The sequence below is a fragment of the Lynx canadensis genome, chromosome D1 (assembly GCF_007474595.2).
Source record: "Lynx canadensis isolate LIC74 chromosome D1, mLynCan4.pri.v2, whole genome shotgun sequence".
NCBI lineage: Eukaryota > Metazoa > Chordata > Mammalia > Carnivora > Felidae > Lynx > Lynx canadensis.
The window spans coordinates 23294206-23320455 of record NC_044312.2 but is presented as its reverse complement, the minus strand read 5'-3'; the positions used below and the strand labels follow the sequence as shown (position 1 = coordinate 23320455).

The 26250-nt window shown below is 53.6% G+C and overlaps 1 protein-coding gene across 7 annotated transcripts in view; it reads right to left on the bottom strand.

Annotated features, from left to right (window-relative positions):
• Window positions 1–1617: 1617 nt before the first annotated feature.
• ST3GAL4 (ST3 beta-galactoside alpha-2,3-sialyltransferase 4) overlaps window positions 1618–26250 on the bottom strand; it is a 33605-nt gene continuing 8972 nt past the window's right edge. For 3 of the 7 annotated variants that reach the window (XM_030331646.1, XM_030331650.1, XM_030331651.2), the window contains 10 exons: window positions 9411–9486; window positions 9020–9104; window positions 8577–8657; window positions 8167–8264; window positions 7883–7943; window positions 7236–7331; window positions 6950–7139; window positions 6081–6224; window positions 2611–2754; window positions 1618–2303 (listed from right to left, as the gene is read on the bottom strand). In XM_030331646.1, the coding sequence (XP_030187506.1) occupies window positions 2217–2303; window positions 2611–2754; window positions 6081–6224; window positions 6950–7139; window positions 7236–7331; window positions 7883–7943; window positions 8167–8264; window positions 8577–8657; window positions 9020–9104; window positions 9411–9486 (1062 nt within the window). In that variant the 3' untranslated portion in view covers window positions 1618–2216. Of the gene's footprint in view, window positions 2304–2610; window positions 2755–6080; window positions 6225–6949; window positions 7140–7235; window positions 7332–7882; window positions 7944–8166; window positions 8265–8576; window positions 8658–9019; window positions 9105–9410; window positions 9487–10426; window positions 10911–24194; window positions 24282–25436; window positions 25506–26250 lie in introns of those variants that run through there. The other 4 variants (XM_030331648.1, XM_030331647.1, XM_030331649.1 and 1 more) reach the window with 4 other exon arrangements.

Here is a 26250-nt window from a genome sequence, read left to right as displayed (position 1 = left end):
TGACTCACCCTGCGTTGGGGTTGGGGCATCCTGGAGAGAGCTAAGCCCACCAGAGGGAACGGTGACCAATTTGGGTGTATACGCTCCCTCCCCGTACACACCCCTTGTCAGTATGTCAGTGTGAAAGACTCTGCATATGGCATTAGAGGCATAACCCAACAAGAATGTAAAATGCTCCCGTGTCTTTATGCATGTGTGTGGAGTTGCGGGGGAGGCGGGGGCAGGGTCTGACCCATCCAAGTGTGCTGGATTCTGGCTCAAGTTTAGGCGTGTTCAGTAACAGGCAGTGGCCCCAGTCCAGGACAGCTGGATCATATGTGCTGACAGCCACTTTCAATGGCCCTGGATGGGGAAATGGACACTCCCTTGCATACCCTCACGAGAAGCTGAGAAGCCGCTGGGGAAGCATCAGGGATAAGCAGAGATAAGATTCCTGCACAGGTTCGCACCCCTGCTAGAGTCAGCCGGTTGTCCCCCATCTCCTCCCAGGTCAAAGCCTGGGAGACAAAGCCTGCCCCTGTAGAGAGGGGAGGGGGCTTGCGGCTGCAGATGCTGGGACCTATTTGCTTTCAGAATTCCCCTCTCCCCTGGAGGGAGAGCAGCTAGCCAAGCAATTACACCAGGCGATTCCATTGCCAGTGACAGTCCTCAGGACCGTTCCGTGGCACGAGGTTGGGTGTTTTCAAGGCTACTCCGACACTCGGTCCAGGAGTATGTCATCTGCCTCTGCTTCTCCCAAATCTCTGCCCCTCTTTATCTGTCCTGACCCAGCCTCGCTGTCTCAAAACCTCAAAGCTGCAACTCTTTCCGAGAAAGCCAGGAACACAGCTGTGAGTCCCATTCCCTGTGGGGGAGTTCCAGCTCTCCCTCCTGGCTCCAGATGTAAAGGAACAGCTGTGGGGGTGGCAAGATGCCTAGCTGGCAGCTAAGTGGGGCCTGGGAAGATGGAGAACAAAGCAGGGAGATACAGGCAAATGGCAGGGCTCTCGTAATTCTAGAGACTCGGGGAAAACAGCATTTTGTCCCCTGGCCCGGCAACTGGCTGGATGGGCCTTGCCAAATCCCTCAGACGTTGCCTGAGTCCTGCCCATCCCCATCCTGGCAGCCTGGGCCACTGGCAAGACCTTCTCTAAACTCCATTTTATGATTCCCACTTAATCTGAGAAAGGAAACTTGGCTTCCTTTGTCTGGCTCCACCCCTGCCCTCAGACGCACACCTCCCAGCATGAGGTTCTAGAAGCTTAAGGCTGGAGAGGGAAAGACAGGGAGTGGGGGGAGGGTTCTGCCACTCCCATCTGGCATCCTCCCACCCCCTCCTACCTCTGGAACGTTAAACCAGGATGCAAGACGCCAGGTTGGCTGTCCAGAGACGGGCTGCTCTGGGCCCCACCTGCTCGCCTGGCTGCACCAGGATGACAACGTATGACTTGGCACCGAGCGCCAAACCCAGTAACCATTTCCGGAAGGACCATGGCCTACGCTGGGTCCCACGGGGTCCCAGAGCCACTGCCGGTCTTTAGCAACCCTGTCTACTGCTGGGACAGGGGGCCCCCTGCCGTGATCCACTGCCCCATCCATGCTCTCCCCAACTTGAAGGACACAGGGTATCACAACTCCTTCCGTTTTAGGAAAAATAGTTTAATGATAGGTTTCAAACCTCTTTTCTAGACGAGGTCCCATTCTCCGTGGAACCCCCATACCAGTGCTCTTCCCATGCCTGCTGGGAGGTAGCAGCCCCTCTCTGGAGGGCACCCACCCACTCCAGACATCCCTGCCCTCCTGGGAGGCCTGCTCTGGGTCTAGGCTTTGGTGGGCCCAGCACTTTCGTGTTTTTTATAAAAAGCGGGCAGAACACTGTACTATGCCCTCTCTTCCAGATGCCATGGGACCAGCCCATGGCACATTCCTACCTTTTAATTAAATAGCCCATTAAATAACCTCCCGGTGCTGGTGGAGAAGGGATGCCACAGCCAACAGACCCCATGCCTCGAACGGCCTCCCACCACCCCAGGGCCTCCACCCTGACGGGATCGGGCCTCCACAAGAGCAGCCCGGGGCACGGCCTCATCTCAGATCTGGCCAGTACCAGGACCCCTCTCCACACAGGGGACGGTGAGTCCAGGCAGGTCCTGCTGGTGCCAGGCACCCCCACAGCCAGGGATGGGGCCGCTCAGGTGGCAGAGCAGGCAGACTGTTGGGTAGAACTCCTGCCCAAGTCAGAAGAAGGTGAGGTTCTTGACTGCTCCAATCTCCAGCATCCGCTTGATGGCCAGGGCCTCTTGGGAGACGTTGTGGCCTGACCCCTGTGGAGACAGCCAAGGAAGCAAACTGAAGGACTCCCAGGGACCTCCCTGGCCCAAGAAGGTGCCTCTGGTGCTCCCCACGGCTCTGCACTTCCAGGACCTCCCTTCCCCGTGCTGGCTCCCACAGGGAAGAAAGGACCCGTGTGGCCAGACACAGAGGACTCCGGCCAGGAGTCCAGGGGTCTCGGTTCCAGTTCTGACCCTCTGAGTTCCTCACCACGAGCCACCTCTGGGCCCCTGGCACCACTCTCACTCACCCAGTGTCCCCAGCCCCGCCCCACCCAGCTCGGAAGCAGGGGCCGCTTACCGCCATGGATTTGAGCGTGATCTGTTCGTAGTAGTGAATGGTCTGCTTCCTGTTGTGGGCGTCTGGGTAGCCAAAGCCAGCGATGTGCACCAGGTCGCAGAGGTGGAGTGCCAGGGTGATGGCCAGCAGGCCTGTGGTGGGCTTCTGAGGGACAAGGGGGTGGGGAAATATTAGAGGGAGCCCTTCTGCCTTCCCCGCCTTCTAGGCCAGCGCTCTGCAACAGACTCTGTCATCTCGGCGGTTTTCTTCATGTCCCGTCTATACAGCAGTCACCAGCCTCGTGCGGCTACTGGGCATAGGGGCGGGGCTCGTGCAGCGGCAGTAGAGCTGGATCTCTTCCTTTATTTAATTTTACACTTAATTAATTTAACTTTTTAAATTTAAATAGCCACAAGTGGCTCATGGCTACCAGACTGGACAGTATAACCCAACGAGTCGCAGGGAGGTTTGGGCCTTTCAGGCATGATGATGGCACTCAGGATGATAATGATGATGACAATAATAATAATAATAATAATAATAATAATAACATCTATTACCTTTTAAGCACTTACTGTGTGCCAGACACTATGTTAAGCATCTTACCCAGTATAATATATTATTGCCTCCAATTCTCACAAAAACACTTTGAGGTAGACCTTATGATGGGCCCCGTTTTACCAATGGGGAAACTGAGGCTTACAACTGTTAAAAAAAACTTGCTCAAGGAGTGGAAAGGCTCTGCTCTCTGCCTCGGAAAACCTCATCTCTTTCAGAAAACCCGGACTCTCTCACTCACGGGCCGTGGGCCTCGTGATGAGGGTGGGGTGGGCTCTCCCCTTCCGTGAAGTGGGGACAGCACCCTCTGGGCTGCTATGGGGACCTACCTTCTCCATCCCTAATTCATCGATGGGGAGGGGCAACCTGATACCCTAGGCTCGCAAATCCTGCCTTCCTCAGCTCCGGCAACCTGCCTTGCCGACCACTTGAGCTGCCCGCTCCCATTTAGGAACCACTCCCTAGACCTTGTCAGGCCTCCCACTGCCAGGTTTTTCCTGGTGTCCCTGCCGAGCTCTCCTGTTGATTCAGCTGTCCCTTCCTGCCTGGGCCTTCTGTTCCACCCCTGCTGCTTCCACCACCACTGCGTTATCTTATCCACTTCGCACCTTTGCCGAACCCCATCTCCATGGCCTTCGAGCCAGCTCTGCCTAGACACGGGCTCCTGAAACTTGCCAGACTCTCCCCTCCCCGCCGAACCCCCTCTATTGGTTCAGCACGTTGCCGTCCAGCCAGCTGTCTAAGCCGGAAACCTAGAATTGTTATAAATCTCTCCACTTCACTGAGAAATAAATGGTGTCGCAGGAGATCCCTAAGATAACCCCCAATGACCCCTGAGTGCCTACAAATCTGAGATATATTACATTATACTACTCCAGAGGTGCCATCGGCTGTAAGATAGAGAGAGAATCCTGGTGGGTTTGACCTAATCACCTGAGCTTTTTGCCTCTGGGTCTAGAGGGGGGCCATGGAGGAAGTCAGGGGTGTGAAGCACAAGAAGGATTTATCATGTCATTGTTGGCTGGAAGGCGGATGGGGGCTGTATCGTAAGAAACACGCATAATCTCTAAGACCCGAGGGTGTCAAGGCTGAGAACCGGCAAAGGAAACGAGACCTCAGTCCTGAAACCACAAGGAACTGAATTCCTCTGACAAGAAGAATCTCGGGGGTGCCTGGGTGGCTCAGTCGGTTAAGCCTCCAACTCTTGATTCCAGCTCAGGTCATGATCCCACGGTTCGCGAATTCGAGCCCCGCGTCTGCTCTGCGCTGACAGCTCGGAGCCCGCTTTGAATTCTGTCTCCCTCTCTCCCTGCCCCTCCTCCACTCACTCTCTCTCACTTTCAAAATGCATAAGTAAACATTTAAAAATATTTGTAAACAAAAAGGATCTTGGAAGCGCATTCTCCCCCCTCAGCCTCCAGGTAAGAACTCAGTCCAGCTGCCAAGTGGATTTCAGCCTTGGACACCCTGCGCAGAGAAGCCAGCCGTCGTGCTGAACTTCTGGCCTCCAGAACTGTGAAGGCCATCAACAGGTATTGCTTTAGGCCACTCAACTGTGGTGGTTTGTGAGGTGGGCAGCAATGGGAAATGACTACATCAGGGACATCTCTTCCCATTCCCTTCCCATGCCTGGCTCCGGCCTTCCCCTTCTGCCCCACACCCCATCAGGGCCCTAAAACGTCACCTTGCTGCTCCCCTCCAACCTCACTTGCACTAGAACTCAATGCTGGAGAAGCTGGCTGGTCTTGCCAAAAGAAATACCTTTTCCCCAAGTCTCTGCCCGATGGGCCCCATGACCCCTCAAGGCCCAACTCCAACCTCCTCTGGGTGGGGCCGGGGGGGGGCGTTCCCAGGCAGCCCCAGGCAGAGGTCTGCCCCTCCCCCCAGATCCTACAACATTTGAAACGACTCTCTATTAGCGCATTCTGCCACTCCATGTTGCAACCCGTGTGTTTATTCTGCTGGCCTGAGTGTCCTTAGGGCAAGGTACAGGCCTTACCCCTCCCAAGCATGCAAAACTGGGGCTGGAACTGACCGGCTACAAAAGGAGGCATTCAACATATGGAGCTAAATCATAGTAGATGTTCAGTGAAGAATAAAATTATCTATTCAAAATTTGGCACATAGAGTGAGCAACCACTGTGTACCAAGCTCCATAACAGGCATGTTACAGAATCATATTTTTTTAATTCTACAAGGGCCTTAAGAAGTCAGTCCTAATACTGTCCCCACCACACAGATAAGGAGAGCGAGGCTCAAAGTGGCTGATCTGCCCAAGGCCATAGAGTAAGCAGGACAGCCGAGTCCCATCTGTGTTTGCTGGTTGCCTCTGAAACTATCCCACACAGCCTCTCTGCGGGCTCAGAGGACATGTGCGGAAGTCCTTGGGAAGGTACGAGCTGGTGGCTAAACTGTAACTTGCAAAACTATACCATGACTCCCAAAATTGACACGTCGCACCAAGCCAAGACAAACTGAAGCTCCTTTAATTCATTCTGACTAATACGTTCCAATGTTAAGATCACAGATAAAGTGACCTAACAGCAACTGCACAGATTCAGGTTGCTCCAAAGTCAAGGCCATGGACGGTCCCAGCAACTCCCTAGTTTATAAGTTCTGACCAGTGCCTACCAAAACCTCGAACTCCGGCCCCACGCCGTATACAGACCCTTCCCTCACTCCCCGCTCTGCAGATGCCCCATGGTTCTAAAAAGAGCTCACTCTCCCTTCCTGCAGACTTCAAACAAACCAGACTGAATACAGAGGTGCACCTGGAGGCGTGGTCCAGAGGCCGTCACAGGTGCTGCTCAAATGCCAACTGTCGTCTCTGTTGTTACTTTCCCCTCTCACAGGGTCCTCCGAGGATATTCCCAGGCCTCTAGAAATGTCCCAGCCCGACGCTCTGGCTTCCCTGCCCACAGCCCCACCATCACCTGCTTAATCTTGCGAGGCTGCTGCATGGGCAGGTTCAGCAGTTTGTCAGCTGCGATCTCCATGAAGAAGGGGTTGAGAATCCGCACCTGTCTGGGGTTGACGTCCCAGATGAGGGGAGGCTGCTTCCAGAAGCCCTTTCGCACCTAGAGGGCACAGGGTTGGAAGGGAGATATGAGGATGTGAGAACCTTTATCAAGTCCAGCCCGGTGGTCATCAGAGGTGGGGTCCATGAGGTGGCAGAGGCCCTCGGGAATGAGGGGTGAGAAGGGGAGGAAGGTGGAGGCCAGCGCCGGAGAGGGGAAGGGAGACCGGAGGAGAGAATCAGGGGGAGAGAGAAAGGAGGGCACTCCCAAGGGGAGGCCAGGTGACACAGTGTTTAGAATATGGGGTCCAACCACTGCCCACTTCCAAGGATATCCAAACAGGTGGAAGGGGCTTGAGTTTGAGGTTGTCGAAACATCTGGCAAAAATGCGAGATGAGACCATTCAGCATTTGACTGGATGGAAAAAAAGACACAGTGGACCCAACCCGGAAGGGCAGATGTCCTGTTCTAACCTATACCCTGCCTGGAGGTCACTACCGACCATCTCCTCTGCCCCAGATTTCTCACACATATTCTGGCAGCTTCCGTGTCCCAGGCAGCCTCAAGCCTGGGGTGCCCCTGGCTACCGCCACCTGGCTCCTGCAGTCCGTCAGGCCCCGGCTGCTGGGGTGGCTTCTCAGAAGCCCCACAGAACATGGGGTTCACGCCTTCCCCTCCTGGCCTCTTCAGGACCACAGGGCAGACACGGTGGAGCATGACATCCTGAGACAGGCAGTGTCCCATCCCTGGGCCTCGACCCCTCCCCTCCCAGTCTCCCCACTCACCCTCTTCTTATCACTCAGGATGGTCTCAATCCAGTGGAAGTCCATTGCCTTGAAAGCTACCAGGACAAGGAGTGTGTCTGGATTGTTCTCCACTTTGGGGTTGAAGTGGGCAGACTCAGGGTAGAAGAGCCGCATGGTGGTCTTGGAGCCCACGTCGCCCTCATAGCCAGCCACTGGGGCGTTGTTCAATCTGGGAGGCGGGGTGGAGGGCGCCCGTCACCCAGAGCCCCGCTGGCCCATCTACAGTCACTCCCAAGCAGAAGGGGCGAGGGCCAGTCCCACAGACCTGATGACCACGTCGTACTTGTTGATGGCGTCTCCCAGCGAGCTATTGCGAAGCCGGTGCCCGTTCCCCACCACCACGCAGCGGCGACATTTGAGACTGCCAACGGGAGAGGGTGATCAGCCCCAGGAGTGACCCCTGCTCCTGCTCCACTCAACCCCTGCCCTGGGTCTGCCTGGGGCCTGGCTTAGGATTCCTTTCCAGGCCACCTCGGCCCTTGATCCCCACGGACCAGGCGTCTCCCGTGGGTCCTGCTTTCGCGCTCCTGCTGACTCCACAGCCCTGGGCTTTGACAGGAGAGGAGACTGAGCAGAGCACGGAAGACACAGGAGGAACGGAGGGAAACCCCTGGCTGGGGGGACTAATAAGAAGCCCCATTTCAAAGCCCCCTCGCCTGCTGCCCAGGCCTGCCCGTTGCCACGACGACACCCTGCCCGCTACAGCCCCCTGGATGCTCGGGCTCAGTTGCCGTGGACACTGGCGTCCCCGCCTCCTCTGGAGACAGGCAGGCCAGGAAGAAGGGTCAAATTGGCCACAGGGGACCAGAGACAGGAAGGCTCACTGGGAGAAGCTGGCCCACGACTGGCACCTGGGACCTGGGGGCAGGAAGGGAAAGGCGTTCAGACCCAGTGCAAGGAGCGGCTCCTTACCTCTGGATGCTCTCTGGAATGGAGTAGCTGGTGATAGCTAGAACCCGGAGAAGCAGGTCCTCTACAAAAAGATGAGGATAGGGAGGGGTGATGACAGCAGTAGCTTTGCAAAGGCTAAAGACTGTCCCTCCACTGCTCCCCAGAGGCTTGGCTGCCTCTTCCTCCCCTGACCTCAGCATCAGAGCCTGGCTCACAACGTGGGCGCTGGGACCACGGGCAGCGAAGAACAAGAAGCCGTGTGGCCAAGTTGAGCGCACCATTCCCATCAACCCCGCACGTCTTACCGCTTCCCTTGGTCCCGTAGGGCAGCTCGTAGGCAGACGGCGTCTTGACCCAGAAATAATCCTTCAGCTGCAGGAAGATGGGCTGATCTCGGGAGTAGCTGCACGGAGGTGAAAGCAGGGTGGGGATGAGAAAGGGATTAATCTTGAAGCCCGAATCAGGGTCAGGTCAGGCCCCGGACTGACATGAGGGATCAGGAGGATGTCCGCTCTCTGGACGGCCTCCCCGGAAACAGCTCTGTGCTGACATGTTCAAGGGCCTCTCCTCCCCTCACGGGTTAACCCCGTGACCTAACCCATGTCCGCTAACGCGGTCCCCTCCACCTCGCCGGCACTGAGGCCCCCACCCTGTGCAACCCTCAATCCACCTCACCCTGGCCATGCCCTGTCCCTCCTCAGCCTCAAGTACTTACTTGCCAAAGAGCTTAGAGGCCTTCCTCTCTGCCTCACCCTGGAAGCACGGCTCCTTCTTCTCTGGGCTGGGAAAATAAAAACTGGAGACAGAAAAGCAGAGGAGGCAGGAGCTCCGGTCACACCTCAAGGACCCAGGGGCATAGCAGCATACAATCCTGTCAACCCAAGTTCGCCCTTCGCCCTGAAACCAACTCGTTCTGGATCCAGCTCTTCCTTTCTCCTGAACTCCCCAGGTGGGGGCCCTGGGGAGCCATCCCAGACCCTACCCGCCAAACCCACCACCTGCCCTCCTGGAGGCATTTCATGCTAGTAGCTCAAGGGAGGGGTCACGCCCCGGCCCTCAACACCCTCCTGGCCCCGCTAGGTCTGCCGCCTCATGACGCCCCATCCCTGAGCCCACGCCTGAATAGAACCAATGGAAGGACATGGAAACTGGACTCACAGCTCAATGTACCTGTCTTCTCGGGAGATGGAATACCACACCATGACGATTAGGACCAGCGTCAACATGGCCAGGAGCTTCAAGCCTGCAGGGCACATGCACAGAGGAGCTAGAGGCTGAGACAGGCGGGTAGAGCGCCAGTCCACCTGCCCTGTTTTGGGCCCTTACAACCTCCAGCTCAAGCAGACCCAGTCCTTGGCCCTGGCCTGGCCCTAGTTTTCCAGCAGAGGGCTTGGACCTGAGTGTTTCCACGGTCTTTGAAGATGAAGAGAGGGCCCCCTGGGCTCCCTGCCTGTCCCTCCACAACCCCCAGGGGGACCCAGGATGACGCTGAAGACAGCTTCTGGGGGGCCCAACCTTCAGGGCGGGGGAGCCCTGGGACAACACTCACGGGATTTGCTGATCATGTTTCTCAGCGGGTAGCAGGGTTCCTGGGGAGAGCTGTCATCCCGGCTGCCTCGGGCCACCTAGGAGGTAGGAGTCATGTGTGGTCAGCTCCGCAAACTTCCTGCCTAGACACTAGAGTAGGACACACGCGCCTGCCTTCCCTTCTCCAGAAAGCACAGAGCTGCTTCCGGGGAGGCCATCCAGAGAGCGGACATCCTCCTAATCCCTCAAGGGCGGCATCAGGGGTCCAGGTGGGGCATATGCCACAGAAAGGGAAACCAAGCCCCACCCCTCGAAGATTAGGTCTCAAGCCAGACTGGCCTCTTCCAGCTTCCCTGGCGTGGTTTCTCGGGGCTCCGTGTCCTCTTCCTCACTTGGATCTGGGAAGGGCCAGCTCCAGGAGACAGACGGACACCTCGACCCACTTTGCTGAGCTTTACCTATCCTCCGCCATCCAAAGCATTCCCTCAGTTCTGGCGGCCGCCCACCTCTCCATCCTCAGTCTCCCACTACTAAGCCAAACAGGTCCTCTCAGGCCAGACACTGGGGCGACGATGCACCATGGGACGGTCCGTACAGCCTCCTCCAGATCTTCTGCACTCTGACTAAAACGCAGTGCCCAAACCCTTAGCATCCCAGTGCTGGAGGGGGAGGAGGAGGGCGGGAAGTCCATGAAGGCAAGTGTTTGAAGGGGAGTGCAGGAAGGGAGGAGGGTCTGGTTGGTAGACGAAGAGACAGGAGACCCCTCTGGGTAAGGGCAAAGGACAAAGGGCGTGGCAAGGACAGGGCTCTGGAAAGGGGCCAGCTGCTACATGCACATAAGCAGAGAGGTCCCCACACACAGACTCAGCCAGGGCTATGCTGCAGAGTCACTGGGGAAGAAATTTCGGCGTCTTGCCCAGCCACACGAAGGGGAGCAGGACACCAAGCATTTTTTTTTTTTTTTTTTTTTTTTTTTTTTGTCGTCCACACGGTGTTCCTCAGTGCCCTGGATCAGAAGAATTGCCCTGGGCCACTTACTGAAAACATAGATTCCAGGGCCCCTCCCGGGGATTGCTGAGTCAGCCAGGGTGGGACCCGGGGACAGGCATTTTCACAAGCAGCCCAGGTGATTCTTGTGATCCACCTGGAAAGGGAGGGAATCTCTAGTGTTTGCGCTCTCTCACAGAGACCTGGAAAACCTCAAATTATGTCTTCAGGACGACAGCTGGGTTTTGTTACAAATCATAAATCAATTATCCCGAACACTGTCCTATTATGAAGTTGATGTTTTGCCCCCAGGCTCCGCTCTGAGTCCACAAACACCAAGGAAGAATTTTAGTCTTGGAGGGGGGAGGAGACAGCAGGGTAGGGGGCGGGTGAGGGATGGGGACCAGAGACAGACATCCTCCATAGAGTCATGAGCACCCATCCCCAAACCCCAGATGGAAGATGACCCTGCCCAGTAAGGAAAAGTTCTGGGGCACCTTGGTGGCTCAGTCGGTTAAACGCCTGACTTCAGCTCAGGTCATGATCTTACAGCTCATGAGTTCGAGCCCCACGTCGGGGTCTGTGCTGACAGCTCAGAGCCTGAAGCCTTCTTTGGATTCTGTGTCTCTGTCTCTCTCTGCCCCTCTCTTGCTTGCACTCTGTCTCTGTCTCTCTCTCAAAAATAAATACACATTAAAAAATTTTTAAAAAAAGAAAAGTTCTGGATTTGTAGTTAGAAGACCCAGTAAGGGGGCTCCTGGGTAGCTCAGTTGGCTAAGCACCTGACTCTTGGTTTTGGCTCAGGTCATGATCTCACAGTTCATGAGATTGAGTCCCGTGTAGGGGTCTGCACTGACAGTGTGGAGCCTGCTTGGGATTCTCTCCTCCCTCTCTCTCTGCCCCTCCTCTGCTCATGCACTTGTGCACCTGCTCTCTCTCTCTCTCTCTCTCAAAATGAATAAACTTTAAAAAAAAAAAAAAAAGACACCAGTGAAAGCCATGGTTCTAGTAACTTCCCTGACCACTATCCCGAAAGTGACATGCCTTCTTCCATACCTACCTACAGCCACAGCCAAGTCATACCTTCCCTAGCACCTTCCAGAGCACTTCTCCTGATCTGTAATGAGCTTAGATACTTACTTTCTGTCTGTCTCCCCCACTGGAATATGAGCTCTGTGAGGGTAGCAATGAGGTCAGTCTTATTCCCAGCATCCAGCACACTGCCTGGCACAGAACCAGTGCTCAGGAAGTACTGAATGAGTAAGTAACACCTTGGGTTACCTTGGAGGAGTCACATCTCCCTCTCTGACCCTCGGTTTCTTTGGTTATAAAACTGGGAAGTTAGCTTAGTAGATGCTTGCAGCTCAAAATATACTTATCAGGTCAGCATCATGGGCATCACTAGGGACCATATCAGAAATATATTAATCTGGGTCGGTTGAGCATCCAACTTCGGCTCAGGTCATGATCTCACAGTTGGTGGGTTCAAGCCCCGTGTCGGGCTCTGTGCTAACAGCTCAGAGCCTGGAGCCTGCTTCAGATTCTGTGTCTCCCTCTCTCTCTCTGCCCCTCACCTGCTGACGCTCTCTCTCTCAAAAGTAAACAAACATTTAAAAAGTATAAAATAAATAAACATTAAAAAAAAATTTTAATGCATAATCTCAGGCCCCTCCACACCTACAAAATCAGGATCTGCATTTGAATAAGATCTCCTGATCAATGAGAGGTACATTCAAGTTTAAGAAACACTAGTTAAACTGGGTGTTTTTGATCTTGGCTGAACAGGAAAATCACCTGGGGTGCTAAATAATTTTTAAAGTAAAGTATAATTAAGAGTATCTGGGTCCCACACCTAGGAATTCTCACTTAATGTGACTGGCCCAGCACTGGAATTTGTGCAAGCATTTCAGGTGATTCTAACACGCAGCCAAGCAAAATTGCACCTGCATTCTTCTCAAAGATAGAACAAACAATCCTAAAATTTGTATGGAACCACAAAAGACCACGAAGAGCCAAAGTGATACTGAAAAAGAAACCAAAGCAGGAGGCATCACAATCCCAGACTTTAGCCTCTACTACAAAGCTGTAATCATCAAGACAGTATGGTATTGGCACAAAACAGACAAATAGACCAACGGAATAGAATACAGAACCCAGAACTGGACCCACAAATGTATGGCCAACTAATCTTTGACAAAGCAGGAAAGAGTATCCAATGGAAAAAAGACAGTCTTTTTAGCAAATGGTGCTGGGAGAACTGGACAGTAACATGCAGAAAAATGAAACTAGACCACTTTCTTACACCATACACAAAAATAAACTCAAAATGGATGAAAGACCTGAATGTGAGACAGGAAACCATCAAAACCCGAGAGGAGAAAGCAGGCAACAACCTCTTTGACCTCAGCTGCAGCAATTTCTTACTTGACACATCTCCAAAGGCAAGGGAATTAAAAGCAAAAATGAACTACTGGGACTTCATCAAGATAAAAAGCTTCTGCACTACAAAGGAAACAATCAACAAAACTAAAAGGCAACTGACGGAATGGGAAAAGATATTTGCAAATGACATATCTGGTAAAGGGCTAGTATCTAAAATCTGTTAAAGAACTCACCAAACTCCACACCCGAAAAACAAATAATCCAGTGAAGAAATGGGCAGAAGACATGAATAGACACTTTTCCAAAGAAGACATCCAGATGGCCAACCGACGCATGAAACGATGCTCAACGTCCCTCATCATCAGGGAAATACAAATCAAAGCCACACTGAGATACCACCTCACACTGGTCAGAGTGGCTAAAATGAACAAATCAGGAGACTATAACGCTGGAGAGGATGTGGAGAAACGGGAACCCTCATGCACTGTTGGTGGGAATGCAAACTGGTGCAGCCGCTCTGGAAAACAGTGTGAAGGTTCCTCAAAAAATTAAAAATAGATCTACCCTATGACCCAGCAATAGCACTGCTAGGAATTTACCCAAGGGATACAGGAGTGCTGACGCATAGGGGCACGTGTACCCCAGTGTTTACAGCGGCGCTTTCAACAATAGGCAAATTATGGAAAGTGCCTAAATGTCCAACAACTGACGAATGGATAAAGAAGATGTGGTTTATGTATACAATGGAATACTACTTGGCAATGAGAAAAAAATGAAATCATGCCATCTGCAGCAACGTGGATGGAACTGGAGGGTATTAGGCTAAGTCAGTCAGAGAAAGACAGATATCATATGTTTTCACTCATATGTGGATCTTGAGAAACTTAACAGAAGACCATGGGGGAAGGGAAGGGGAGGAAAAAAAAACAGTTACAAACAGAGAGAGAGGGAGGCAAACCATAAGACAGCCTTAAATACAGAAAACAAACTGAGGGTTGATGGGGTGTGGGGGAGAGGGGAAAGTGGGTGATGGGAAGGGAGGAGGGCACTGGTTGGGATGAGCACTAGGTATTGTATGGAAGCCAATTTGACAATAAATTATATTAAAATAAAAGGAACTACTGAGGAGGAGGAGGAGGAGGAGGAGGAGGAAGAGGGTGGGAAGAATAAGGGGGTGGGAGGAGGAGGAAGGAGGGAGGGGGGAAGGCGGAGGAGGTAGGGGAGAGGAGGGGGAAGCGGAGGAGGAGGAGGAAGGGGAGGATAATGAGGATGTCCGAATGAATGACCAAAGCAGGCTGCTCAACCTTGATGTGTACATCCTGACTCAGTGGGTGTGGCTGGGTATGAATTCTAACTAACTCCCAGGTGGTGCCCTGCTGCTGGGCTAGGACCACACTCTGTGTTCGAGAGCTCCACGCCAGGATCCTGAGAGCTCAGGACTTGAGGAACCACACCCTCTCCTACCCTCTACTCCCTCTCAATCTTCCATGACCAGGATTCACTCCATTTCACTTCATCTCCTATTGTATCAGTAGGTCACGACATCGGTGACCTGACTGGCACAAGGCCAGCACCTGAGAAATACGAAAATATATAGATGTCCACGTCCCCTTCTCCGAGATTGTTGTTTAATTGGTTAAGGGCAGGGCACAGGCATTCCTAAACAAAACAAAACAAACCCCCACCTCCCTGGTGATTCCAACAGGAAGCCGGGATGAAAAATCCCACATACCGAGCTCCACGGTAACTGAAAGACGCATACCTAGCCACCCTCCAGGCCCCACCTGGATGGAGGAGACCTTTGGCACCGGGAGGTGAGCACAGCTGCCTAGGCCAGGTCCCCAGCAACAAGACAACTAGCCATCTTGGACCTCTTCCCCGGAAAGTCTGCACTGGTATGTCTTTGTTCCCAAACTGTGCTGGTCCGTGTGAAGCAGACTGCCCGGTCTTTGAGCTTGCTCCAAGATCCCCAATCAGGGATTTCATCAGCCCACCCCTTCCCCTTGCTGGGCCAAGCCGAGGACCAGCAGCCCCGGACAATCCCGGAGCACAGGCTTCTTGGGCCTGCCTCAGGTCAACCGATAGCCTTCTCCCAGCAGCTGTCCCACATTACTGATCAGGCATGAGAAAAAGTCACAGTAGAGTACCTGGGTAGAACAGCGGCAATCTGATCCGCTCACGTCCAACGTGCACCAGCCCCTACCACCAACTGCCGAGGAAACCAGCTCGCCCAACCCACTAGGCAAAGTGACCCCAGGGCAGGAAGGCCGTGTGCTCTTAAGATGCTTGGCCAAGTAGCAGTGTCCCTTGCAGAGGTGAGGCTATGAGCACAGCCCCAGACATCAAGAAAGGGCAGAACCAGGGGCACAGGGTGAAGAATTAAGGCCCCATGGAAGCAGCAACCGTGTCTCATGCAGCACAGACACTCACAGCCTGACACACAGCAGGTACCCAGCAGGTACTGTACCTGCTGACCCAGGAGGGACAGTATCCCCCTAAGGGCACAGCATGATGCCAGGCCCCTCGAGCCCTGGGGCCTATCAAACGGATATGGTGTAATGTCCCTGAGAAGGGGTCCAGGAAGACCCGTGGGGGCAGAGGCACCGGCTCTGTTCTTACTGGTTCGCAGACCTTGAGCGAGTCACGTAATACACGTCCCTCAGTTCTAGAGGGAAAAACTGGAGCTACCTGTCTGCCACCTCTAGACTCACCCACCCCTCTTGTTCCCTCCTAATCCCTCCACCTGGACACCGATCCCCGCTCACCTTGCCAGTACTGTTCCCCATCAGTGGTCCCCTTTGCCCTTCTCTCCTTCACTCCTCTCTAATAAACATATTTAAATCTCCCTCCTCCCTCTTTGCCTCTACCTCCTCCTCCAGCTACCCCTGCATCTGCCCCCTTACCTCCAGTGGTCACACTTCTGTATCTGTGCTATTTCCACTCACTCCTTCAGCCCTACACCACCACCCACGTTTTATGCGGAAATAGCTCCTGCGAAAGCCATCAGCGGCCTCGTAACTGTCCAACCTGAGGAAGGACTGTCTTCACTCTCCCTCATACTCTGAAGCCTTTGATACAGTCCGCTGATACCGCCTTCTTGGCTTCTGGGTCAAGACCTTCTCCAGGTTTCCCTCCTAGCTCTGTGCCAGTCTGTTCTGACCCCACTTCAGTCAGGTGCTGGCGTTCCCCAGGGATCTATCCTTGACCCTCTGCTCTCCCCTGCCTGTTTTCACAGGACAAGTGCATTCACTATCAGACGACTGACCACTACTCCTACCCTGATGATCCAAACCCTTTGATTCCTCCCCAGATCCCATCCTACTATTTCTGGTTGTCTGCTGCACATCCTACCCAGATGATCATAAACGCTTCAAACTCCACATGCCCAAACTGGACCCGTTTCTCCCCACTCTCCGCTGCCCCCCCACCCAGGCCCCACATCATCCTAAACTCAGCCTGCCAACATCTGCCTCCCCTCACGCCATCCCTACTGAACAGTTACTAAATATGATTGATTCTACTCCAATTCCTCATCCCAACCAGTGCTCTCTGGGCTCCTAATGAACTGAATGTTCGGCATCGTGGGAGGCACTGGGCATGTGAAGCTTTAAAAAACCTGGCTGCGGCACAAAGGTCACATGGTCTAGAGCCTCAGAAACACTTTAGAATACAGTCCTTCCATGTCTTCTTGAGACACATAGAGTCTAGATCCCACCCCACCTTCCCTGCTTCCTAATTGGTCTCTGCCCAATTAGTCTTTCTACACTCAACCCCCTCTTTTGGAACTGCCAACATGGGATGCTTCTAAGAAATAACTTGGATCAAAGCACCCTCCTGCCTCAGTTGCTCCCATTCCTTAAATGAAAAGCCAAAGCTCCTTAGTGGCCACCAGGACCCTTCACCCTCGGGTCACATGCCCTGCAGGTGCACCTGCTATCCTCTTCCCAAGCACATCACCTCCTCTGCAGACTTCCCTCCGGTGGGACACCCTAAGCCCCTCCCCGCCCCATTCATTGGAACCACCTCACTCCAGTGTCATCTCAAAGGGCTCCACCTCTATGAAATCTATTCGGACATTTCTAAGCAATTGATGTTTCTCTTCCCACAAAATATCGTTTGTAACTTGCTTCTGGCACTTCACAGGTAATATAATTTCATATTATGTAATTACTGCTCTTCCTGTTTTGCCCACTATCTCCTGACCTCTGAAATTGGAGGCTTGTTTATACCAAGAGTCTATCAGAGTGCCTGGATTACAGAAGATGCTGTATCACATAATATAATTTTATATTATATTATGTGTTTTGTATCTTGCCCATGAGACTATGACCTCTGTGGTCTGGGACTTCATTATATTTTCAGACTCTATTATAGAGTTCAAAATGTAGCAGATGTTTTGTAAACATCCGACACACAAGTAATAAGATGAGATTAAACATGTGTTATATCCCTTGTTAATTGCTAAAATGTATGGTGCATTTACCATGTGGGATATCAGGAGGGTTCCTACCCCATCGCCATTGCTTTGGGGACCAGAGAAGTCACTGTTGTGAGGGGCTGTGTTTAGCAACATCTTTGACCTCTACCCACCAGATGCCACTCCCCAGTAGGAACCCCACTCCCCAGTGTGACAACCACATTGTCTCCAGACATGACCAGATGTTGAGAACTAGTCTGGTAGACACTTTTAGGGGCTGTCCAAGTATGATCTCAACCCTAGGAGTTAAACACCATGACGACCTGCATCACAGAGACAGGGACCCAATGTGCAGGAAGGGTCAGCAACTTGCCCAAGGGCGAAGGGCTAGTGAGAAGGACTGGGACTCAGGCTGCTTGGCTCTGGAGCCCACATGCCCGACCCTCTACTGCCTCAAAAACTCTCCTGTGAAGGAATGGCTCCCTCGATTCTTTTACTTCCTCGAGCAAGTAAAGGAAGTCAGCCCTCTACCAGATCAAAGTCTTTCAAACGCTTACAGCAGCTACCAGCAGCCTTCCTTGCTCCTTCTCAGGCAGCTTTCTTATGAGACACAGTCTCTATTTGCCACCCACCCCCCTCCCCGTAGCCCGAGGCTCCTCTGGAAGCTCTCCAGCAGGCTTCCAATGCATACAACTGTATCCACAGGATTAGTACTGCCTTCCATCTGGACACCAGACTTCCATGAATGCTGGCTAAGACCGCGCTCACTTTCCTGCCACCACAACACGCCCGTGGCATGGGACTAAAATCCCTCAGCCAGGCCTCCTGAACTTGTGTGGCTACCCTTTTGAACCTAAGAGCAGATCTGTTCTACACCTGCTCATGCACATTTCATCTTAGGAATCTGGGGTCGCATTTCCACCTGTCAAAGTGAGTGAATCTCAGTGGTGCCAGCCAGCCCACCATGATTCCTCCCAGCTCGGAGTCCTCTGCTAATATTCCAGAGGGGACTCAAGCTGGACTATGAAGTCCACGTGACTCGACGCTGTTGCTCGCTAAGGCGAGATGACACACGCCATTGGGGTTCTGTGGGACTATACCCTACTTTAATCAGTCATTCTTGGGTGCAGATGGCTAAGTGTGTGCAATTCTCCCGAACAGATCAGTCACCTACAACACTTCTCAGCTCAAAAACGCTCCATGGGCTCCTTGTCTACCCAGAGAGACATGGGTTTGATATCTCTTCACTGATCTCTTTATTCACCTTCTCTACCTGCCATCGAGAGTTCCATGCACACCCAACATTTCCGATCCCCCTTCCCTGCTTGTAAAGATTCTGTTGTTGTTTTGTTTGCTGGTGTATCACCAATGTCTAGAATAGTGACCTGTATGTACACAGTAGGCTCTCAATACAAATTCACTGAATTCATAAATGGATCTATTGGTCGGGGACATCACTGGACCAAGAGAAGAGGAAGCAGCAACAGTGGGTCCCATACTCGCTTCATCCCCTCCGGCTCACCCCCTGGCTAGACACAGCCTGCAGACTGTGTCCTCTCTCCATCACTGAACAGCACAGCATGACCACGGCACGCCCAATGGGGAGTGAGGCCTGCCTTGGCCCCAGCTCATGTGAGACAGCCCAGGGCTGCGTAATTGACCAACTGCCTCAAGGCCCGTGAGTGGGCAGATGGGGGCATCTGTCTGGCCATCCAAGGTTGGAGGGAAAGGGGCCTGACAGGCTTCCCACTGAAGCACAGAAGGCTCTCTGTTCCCCACTCGTGGGGTCCACAGGCTGCCGCGCCCCCATCAGACACCCCAACCAGCCCAGCACTTGCAGCCTCCTGCACAGAAACACTGTATCATCCACTTTATCAGCTGCCAGTCACAAGACACCACGGGGAACCACTTGAAAATCATACTTCTGGTGTCTTTCTGGGTGGGGCAGAAGCTTTGAATTCCAGAAAGCTGAAGCTGTGGCAGGGTAGAGAATCAACGGTACAGACTCATAGCCAGGGTTTAAAAAAGGAACAGTATGGTGTGGCTGTGGACCTGCCCCAGGTCCCAGGCAGGGGCTTAGGGTATGTTTCCTTCCCCAGACTTTTCACCCAGGAGTCGACGAATTTGGCCCCAAGATGCCAAGGCTAAAGGCACTACCGGAGTTGGGGCCTGAAATCAGCTCCCCACCAATCTGGCCAGTCTCCTTCCTCCTCTGGCCTCCAGATTCCTCTTCTGAAAACGGTGGATGGCACCAGCCCTGCCCCATCCCACATGTGGCTATGGAGTACTTGCAGTGTGGCTGGTTCACACTGAGTGTATTGCAAGTGAAAAACATATGCAGTGAGGAAGACACTTGTTGGGATGAGCGCTGGGTGTTAGACATAGGGGATGAATCACTGGAATCCACTCCTGAAATCCTAATTGCACTACATGCTAACTAACTTGGATGTAAATTATAAATAAATACGTGAATGCATCAATAAATAAAGTCACACTAACAATAAAAAAAAAAAAAAAAAACATGCTGGATTTCAGAGACTTAGTACCAAAAAAAGTGAACTATCACCTTAAAAATCTATTTGATTGATCACACACTGAACTAATATTTTGGCTATACTGGGTTAAAATATTCAAAATTTATTTCACCTCCTTATTTTTGCTTTTTAAAAATGTAGCTCGGGGCGCCTGGGTGGCACAGTCGGTTAAGCGTCCGACTTCAGCCAGGTCACGATCTCGCGGTCCGTGAGTTTGAGCCCCGCGTCGGGCTCTGGGCTGATGGCTCAGAGCCTGGAGCCTGTTTCCGATTCTGTGTCTCCCTCTCTCTCTGCCCCTCCCCCGTTCATGCTCTGTCTCTCTCTGTCCCAAAAATAAATAAACGTTGAAAAAAAAAAATTAAAAAAAAAAATTTTTTTTTGAACATTTATTTATTATTGAGAGACAGAGAGAGACAGACTGTTAGCAGGGGAGGGGCAGAGAGAGAGGGAGACACAGAATCCGAAGCAGGCTCCAGGCTCTGAGCTGTCAGCCCAGAGCCCGGCGTGGGGCTTGAACTCACACACCGCGAGATCATGACCTGAGCCGAAGTCGGACGCTTAACCGACTGAGCCACCCAGGCGCCCCTAAGTTAACATTTTTTAAAATATGTTTATTTTCAGTAATCTCTATATTCAATGTTGGGCCCAAACTCACAGCCCCGAGATCAAGAGTCACATGCTCTTCCAACTGAGCCAGCCAGGAACCCTAACTTAACCTCTTTTAAAATTTAAAATTACCTATGTGGCTTGAGTTTGTGGTTCCCACTGTTTTTTTGTTTTGTTTTGTTTTGTTTTGTTTTGTTTTGTTTGAGAGTGAGAGAACATGGGGGAGGGGCAGAGAGAGAGAGAGAGAGAGAGAGAGAGAGAGAGAATATCAAGCAGACCTGGATACGGGCTCAATCTCACAACCTTGGGCTCATGACCTGAGCCAAAATCAAGAGTCAAATGCTCAACTGGCTGAGACACCCAGGCGCCTGCCCCCCAGTGCATTTCCACTGGACAGCGCTGGACCAGGCAATCTCTGAGATCCTACTGGAAGTACCTGTAGAGCACATTAAGCTGCACACACTTCCTGGACCCCAGCTCAGGAAGGCTAAATCAGAGTGTCCGAGATGCCTCCAGAGGGCCCTGGTCACTCTGACAGTCACAGTGAGCACTGTCTCAAGGTCTCCGGAGTGTCAGAGTTGAGAAGACTCCACTCTTCCCCAGCATCCATTCCCCTCTTCCTGGGCTGTCAGGGTTCTGGATGCACAGCCACAGTTCAAGGTGACATTGGCACCTGGCACACCAGCCCAATCTCCGCTCTGCCCACATCCAACGTCTTCCTGACCCTGGCAACTCGCCCCAGTGCCTGAGCAGAACTGGCCTCACGGCTACGCCTCGCATGCCACACCCTCCCGGGGTCCACGTGGGCAGCCATGTTTAGGTTGGCAAGCGGGTCACATGGAACTGTCTTGCCAGAACCTTCGCTCCTCCTCAGGCCAAGAGCTGTGCCTGGGGCACTGGCCACTGGGCCTGAACCCTGCCTCTGCCACTTAGCATCCCTAAGCCTTGGTCTCCCCATCTGTAGAATGGAGGCCAAGAGCCCCTGCCACAAGTCCCACTGTGCTGGTTAACATGATAACATAGGAAAGACACATGGGAAACGCTCAGCGAATAGCAACTATTAGCCATACTTCTTCTTCATGTGCTAAGTGAAATCCAAAAGCTGTGGCTGTGTGGAATGCAGGGTGGATTAAAACATCATTTTAAAAACACTATTTTTTGGTGGGGCGCCTGGATGGTGCAGTCGGTGGAGTGTGCCGCCCTTGATCTCTGGGTTGTACTTAAAAATAAAAATCTTTAAAAAAATAATAAAAAATAAATGAAAAAAAACACGATTTTTCCCTCAGTCTGTTGTGCGACCAAAGGCAAAGAAATAAACACCGAACCTTACGTGATGCCCATGGGACTGTCCACCAAACAGAGAAAGTCCCCGATGACCCCTGGGCTTCCCGCTTCCCCCAGCACTTCCTAAACACACCCTCCCCTCCCCAAAGAGAAGAAGTTTAGCTTGCACGCCCCCTCCACACCTGACCCCCACTTGAGAATGGAGACAGGGCTAAAGATTCCCATCTGAGTCCTTGTCTTGGCAGGGGCTGACGGCAGGATAAATGGTGTGGGATCTGGAATCACAAGCCCAGACCTCCGTCCCTGGCTTCCCTTGTCCTGGCCACTCTCCCTTTCATGCTGCCCCTCAAGCCAGGGTCCCAGACTACCCAATCTAGGAGTCTCCTCCCGGCCCCCAGTCTTGCCTCCTCACTCCGTTTTGCTTCCTTTGTAGCAGTGACACCACGCTATTTCCCGTACCCCAAGAAAGCAGGGACTCCTTGTGGCCGACAGTATCTCTCGCACCAAATTTAATACATGTCACGTGGTAGGTAACTGACAAACACTGAAATGAACACATGTCTAAATGAACGAGCAAATGAGCAGGACAAGCATGGACAGAAAAGTTTCGTCAGATTAGAGCATCCCAGACCCTTATTTTGCAAAGACCTGAGCACACAAGGCGCTAGGAGCCTGCTAGAGGCTGGGCTCACGGGCTGGCGGACGCACCAAGTGTCACAACTTTTGCCAAACACACGTGGCTGCGCTCACAAACATACCCTTATCACCAAGAAGGCGTGGCTTCTGCACCACCTTTGACTCACCTTAATCACCACCAGCTCCAGGGCTATTGGACCACACGATGAGCTGATGTCAACCAACAGACCTATCGAGATCCCAGGAGAGCCTCAAAGATGCCCTATTACCTCACATCCCCTTTATTTGTTCCCCAAGAGGGCCGGCCTAGGCTAAAACCTCAGCCACCCCTCCCTGCGCCTCAAAGGACCTTTGGCATCCTGGAGGCAGAGGAGAGGGGTCTGGACACAAACCTGAGGTTCAATCCCACCTCTGCAGTCACAGGCCAGGCAGTCCTGAACAAGCTCCTGTATCTCTCAGGACCTCAGATTCCTCATCTGTGAAATTCAGGTCACAAGAGCAAGTTTTGGGAGGTGTGTGATCCTTGAAAGCCATCCTGAGATCGAAAAGCCTTAGTATAGGCCAGGCGGACACCATGGGAGGGGTCCACAACCACAACCATACTCCCCTCTCCTCCCAGCTGCTGTCTCCATGGCACAAACTACGAGGGCACACGCAGCTGCTCGGGCAGAGGGGGAGGAGCAGTGCCACCCAGGCTCTGCCCTGCACGAAACCCAGGTCCTGTGTACTGGTCAGACTGGAGTTGCACTGCTGTCACGTGAGAAGCTCGGGATAGGAGGGAGGGAGCAGGCCTCACTGCAGAAGCCACTGTCTCTGGGCATAGCATGTTCTAGAGAAGGTGCCCAGACCCCCGATCAGTCCCATCCCACAGGCATAGAGATGGGCCCCCTCCCCTGAGCAGCGCCCCCTCTCCATAGCAGTTCCAGAAGCAGTACCCTCCTCACTTATTTCCAAAGTGATATTCCCTCTGCTGGTTCTCCCCTGTCTCGGGCAGGTACTCCCAAAGTCCGCAGGCAGGGACAGTGCAGGGCAATGAAAAACATTCTAGCTCTGACCCAAGAACGGTGGCTATCAGCACGGCTGTTTGGGAACATCTGGGAATAGCAGGGAAACAGCTCTCCCCTGTCTATCCAAGCTGTCCTGCCATGGTGGTTCTGGAACATGGAGGTTTCAGGAGGTCAACAGGGGGAGGACCGGCTCCTGAATTCCTATTAGGAGCCCAACCGAGTTAGGGGAGCTGAGGGTGGGGGTAGGGAAAAGAGGGAAGTGCTCTGTGGCAACGTAGCACCTGCGGTGGGGGCTCTAACTGAGAAATGAAACCAGGAAGAAGGAAAAGCAAGACCCCATTTCCTGCAGTAGCTGTCCCCAAGGAAGAGCGAAGCCAGCAAGGCCCTTTTAAGGTTTCACATCAGTTAAGGCTTTCAATGAACCGACTCTCCTCCAAGTAAAAGGTTGATGAGGAGCTAAGGGGGTGGGGCGGCTAGCATTCTAGGTGCTGCTGGGGAAGGTGCAGACCTTCCAGGGCAAGCAGTGGTCCCTGGGGGCAGAGGCCAGAGCAGAGCAGGTGGGAATGCAGGCTGGAGGGCCAGCTGATGCTCAGGTTATCAAAGATGCCCCAGGACCACCTCTGCCCCTGGGGCTCCTCCACGGGGGACATGTCCAGCAAATCCGTCCAAGTGCTCACAGCCCCATCCATAACCCAGAGCCAGGAGGCACCAGGGAGACACTCTGAAACCCTTCTCAAGCCCACCCTGCTCCGGTCCGTTCCGACCCTCCCGCGTCAAAAACCTCCAAAGGCATCGCTGTGCAAAAACACACCCGTCTCTGCTCACCCACAGGCACACCCCCAAACCAACCCTGGAAACACGCAGGAATGTAGTGACCCCTACACACACGTGCACACACCCCTCATTCCTTCTTCCCTGCCCACCCCACCCCACCCCACCCACCCCCAACGTACAGCTTCTGAGGTCTGCTGAGCCCCCTCCGCCAGGGCGCTCTCTTCCCCCATCCTGCGGCCCAGGGCACGGGCCACAGGGCTTCACCTTCAGCTCCCGCTCCAGCCCGGTTTGTTTGTCAGGCTGCAGGTCCCTGGAGCTATCAGCCAGGGAGCACTTCAAGAGCAGGGAGTGGCTAAGCCAGCCCTCTGGGGATCTCTTCACCTCTGAAAGTTGGGTAAAGAGAAACTCTGGACTTCTGGCCCCCGGCCTGGCCAAGCCCGGCTGCCAGCGACAGAGTCACACTCCGGTTATGCTCAGAGGTTCTTGGGGAGGTGGGCACTGGGGGAGGGGGAGGGCTACAGGAAAGTGAACGACAGGAAGATACATAGCCTCAAAGGGATGTCCCCAGTGGGGCTAGGGAGTGTCCCAAGGCAGCCGGGGACCTCAGTGACACACGGGACAGAGGACACCCCCACCCGGCACCCTCATAGCGCTCACTCACCATCCTCCTGGCCTGGTCTCTTTGCCCAGGCACCTAACCCTGATTCGTGTGAGAGGGGCCATCCTCCTGGCCCACCCACCCACAAATCGGGAAACTCCTAAGCCCTCTCCTAGCCATCCCCCTTCCCCAAGCAGACCTTTCTGTCTCAAGCCCTGAGGCATTAGCAATTGCAGGAGCATCCCAGCACCCAGACCTGGGGCAGGTGGTGGGAGGCAAGCTACAAGCTGGTCAGGGCCTGGGGACTGAGGATTCCAGAGTCTAGGGCTCGTTCAGCAGGTTTGGGCCTCGCCCACACCATCTCTCCGCAGAGTTATGGCTTGGTTTCTATAGGATACCTCCTGGGCAGACACCTTAAAATCGAATCGAGGGAGGTGCTAGGGGTCAAGCCAAGTGCCAGAACCGGGAGAATCTGGGGCCTTGCCAGCAGCTCCTCCCCCCTCTGTTGTTTTCAGGTTAGAAGAATACAGCCCTGTTAATCCACTGCAGCCTGGGGACAAGCACTACCCTTTAGGGCCAAATGGAATCCAGAGGCTCTTTTCAAGGAAGCCTGTGCCAGAAAAGGACTGGGGAAAACTGAGGCACAGGGAAGAAAACCTGAGAAAACTCAGGAGACCACGCCGTCACTGGGGCCCTGGCCCTACTGGTCCTCCTGCCCTCTTCCCAGTGTCTGTTTGCTCCTGCCTAGGAGCTGGCAGGATCAGGGCCCTGGGACAAGGTACCTCCCACCCCCGAAAGCACCCCCAAAGCCTGGCCAGCTCACCTGGCCTTCCCGGCTGTCAGTCCAGCTGTTCCGGAAAGAGAACATTTTCTTCCCCCTCTATTTGGACAGCTGCAGGGACAGTGATGGCAAAAAGAGAAGGTCTGATTACTGAGGGAGGGGACAGTGCAGGGACAGGGCCACAGGGCCTCCGACGGGGTGGCCAGAGGGTCTGGAGCTAGGGGGAGGTCCCAGACAGGAGACTGGGCCAGGGACCTAGGTGGGGCCTTGAGCAGCCCAACAGGGTACAGGGAACGGCTGCCATCCAGAGGGTAGCAAGAGGGGCTTCTAGAGCCAGGCCTGGGACCTGGAGTCATGAATGGACGCCCGAGAGCAAGGGAGGAGAATGACTCCCTTCTTTACGAAAGCACTCAGCTACAGGGTGGGGCTAAGGATGGCCCTCCGGCCCAGCCCCGAACCCTTCCTCCCAGGCAGATCCCCAGCAGATCCAGGGCTGGTGGGTGGGGTGCAAGGAGGGGAAGACAAGGCAGCTACAGGACAAAAGTCAGAAGACCCAGAAATCCAGCTCCTTCCCGATCAGGAGGCCGGAAGTAGAACAGTAGGGCCAAGACGCACACTTTTCCTCCTCTCTCTGCTTCCCGACGGTCTCTCTCTCACTCCCCTGCCCCTCCTCCCGGTCCCTGTCCCCTTTCCAACCATCATGTCCTGGTGTCTCCCTGTCCCCATCTCCACCTCCCCCCATCGCCTCCCTCCCCCCCCCCCGCCCCCCACCCTCGGGTTATGTAAGGGGCCTGAGAACAACACAGAGGGAGCTTTGTTGTCAAACCAAATCCATACGGAGCCGGAATCGGCCAAC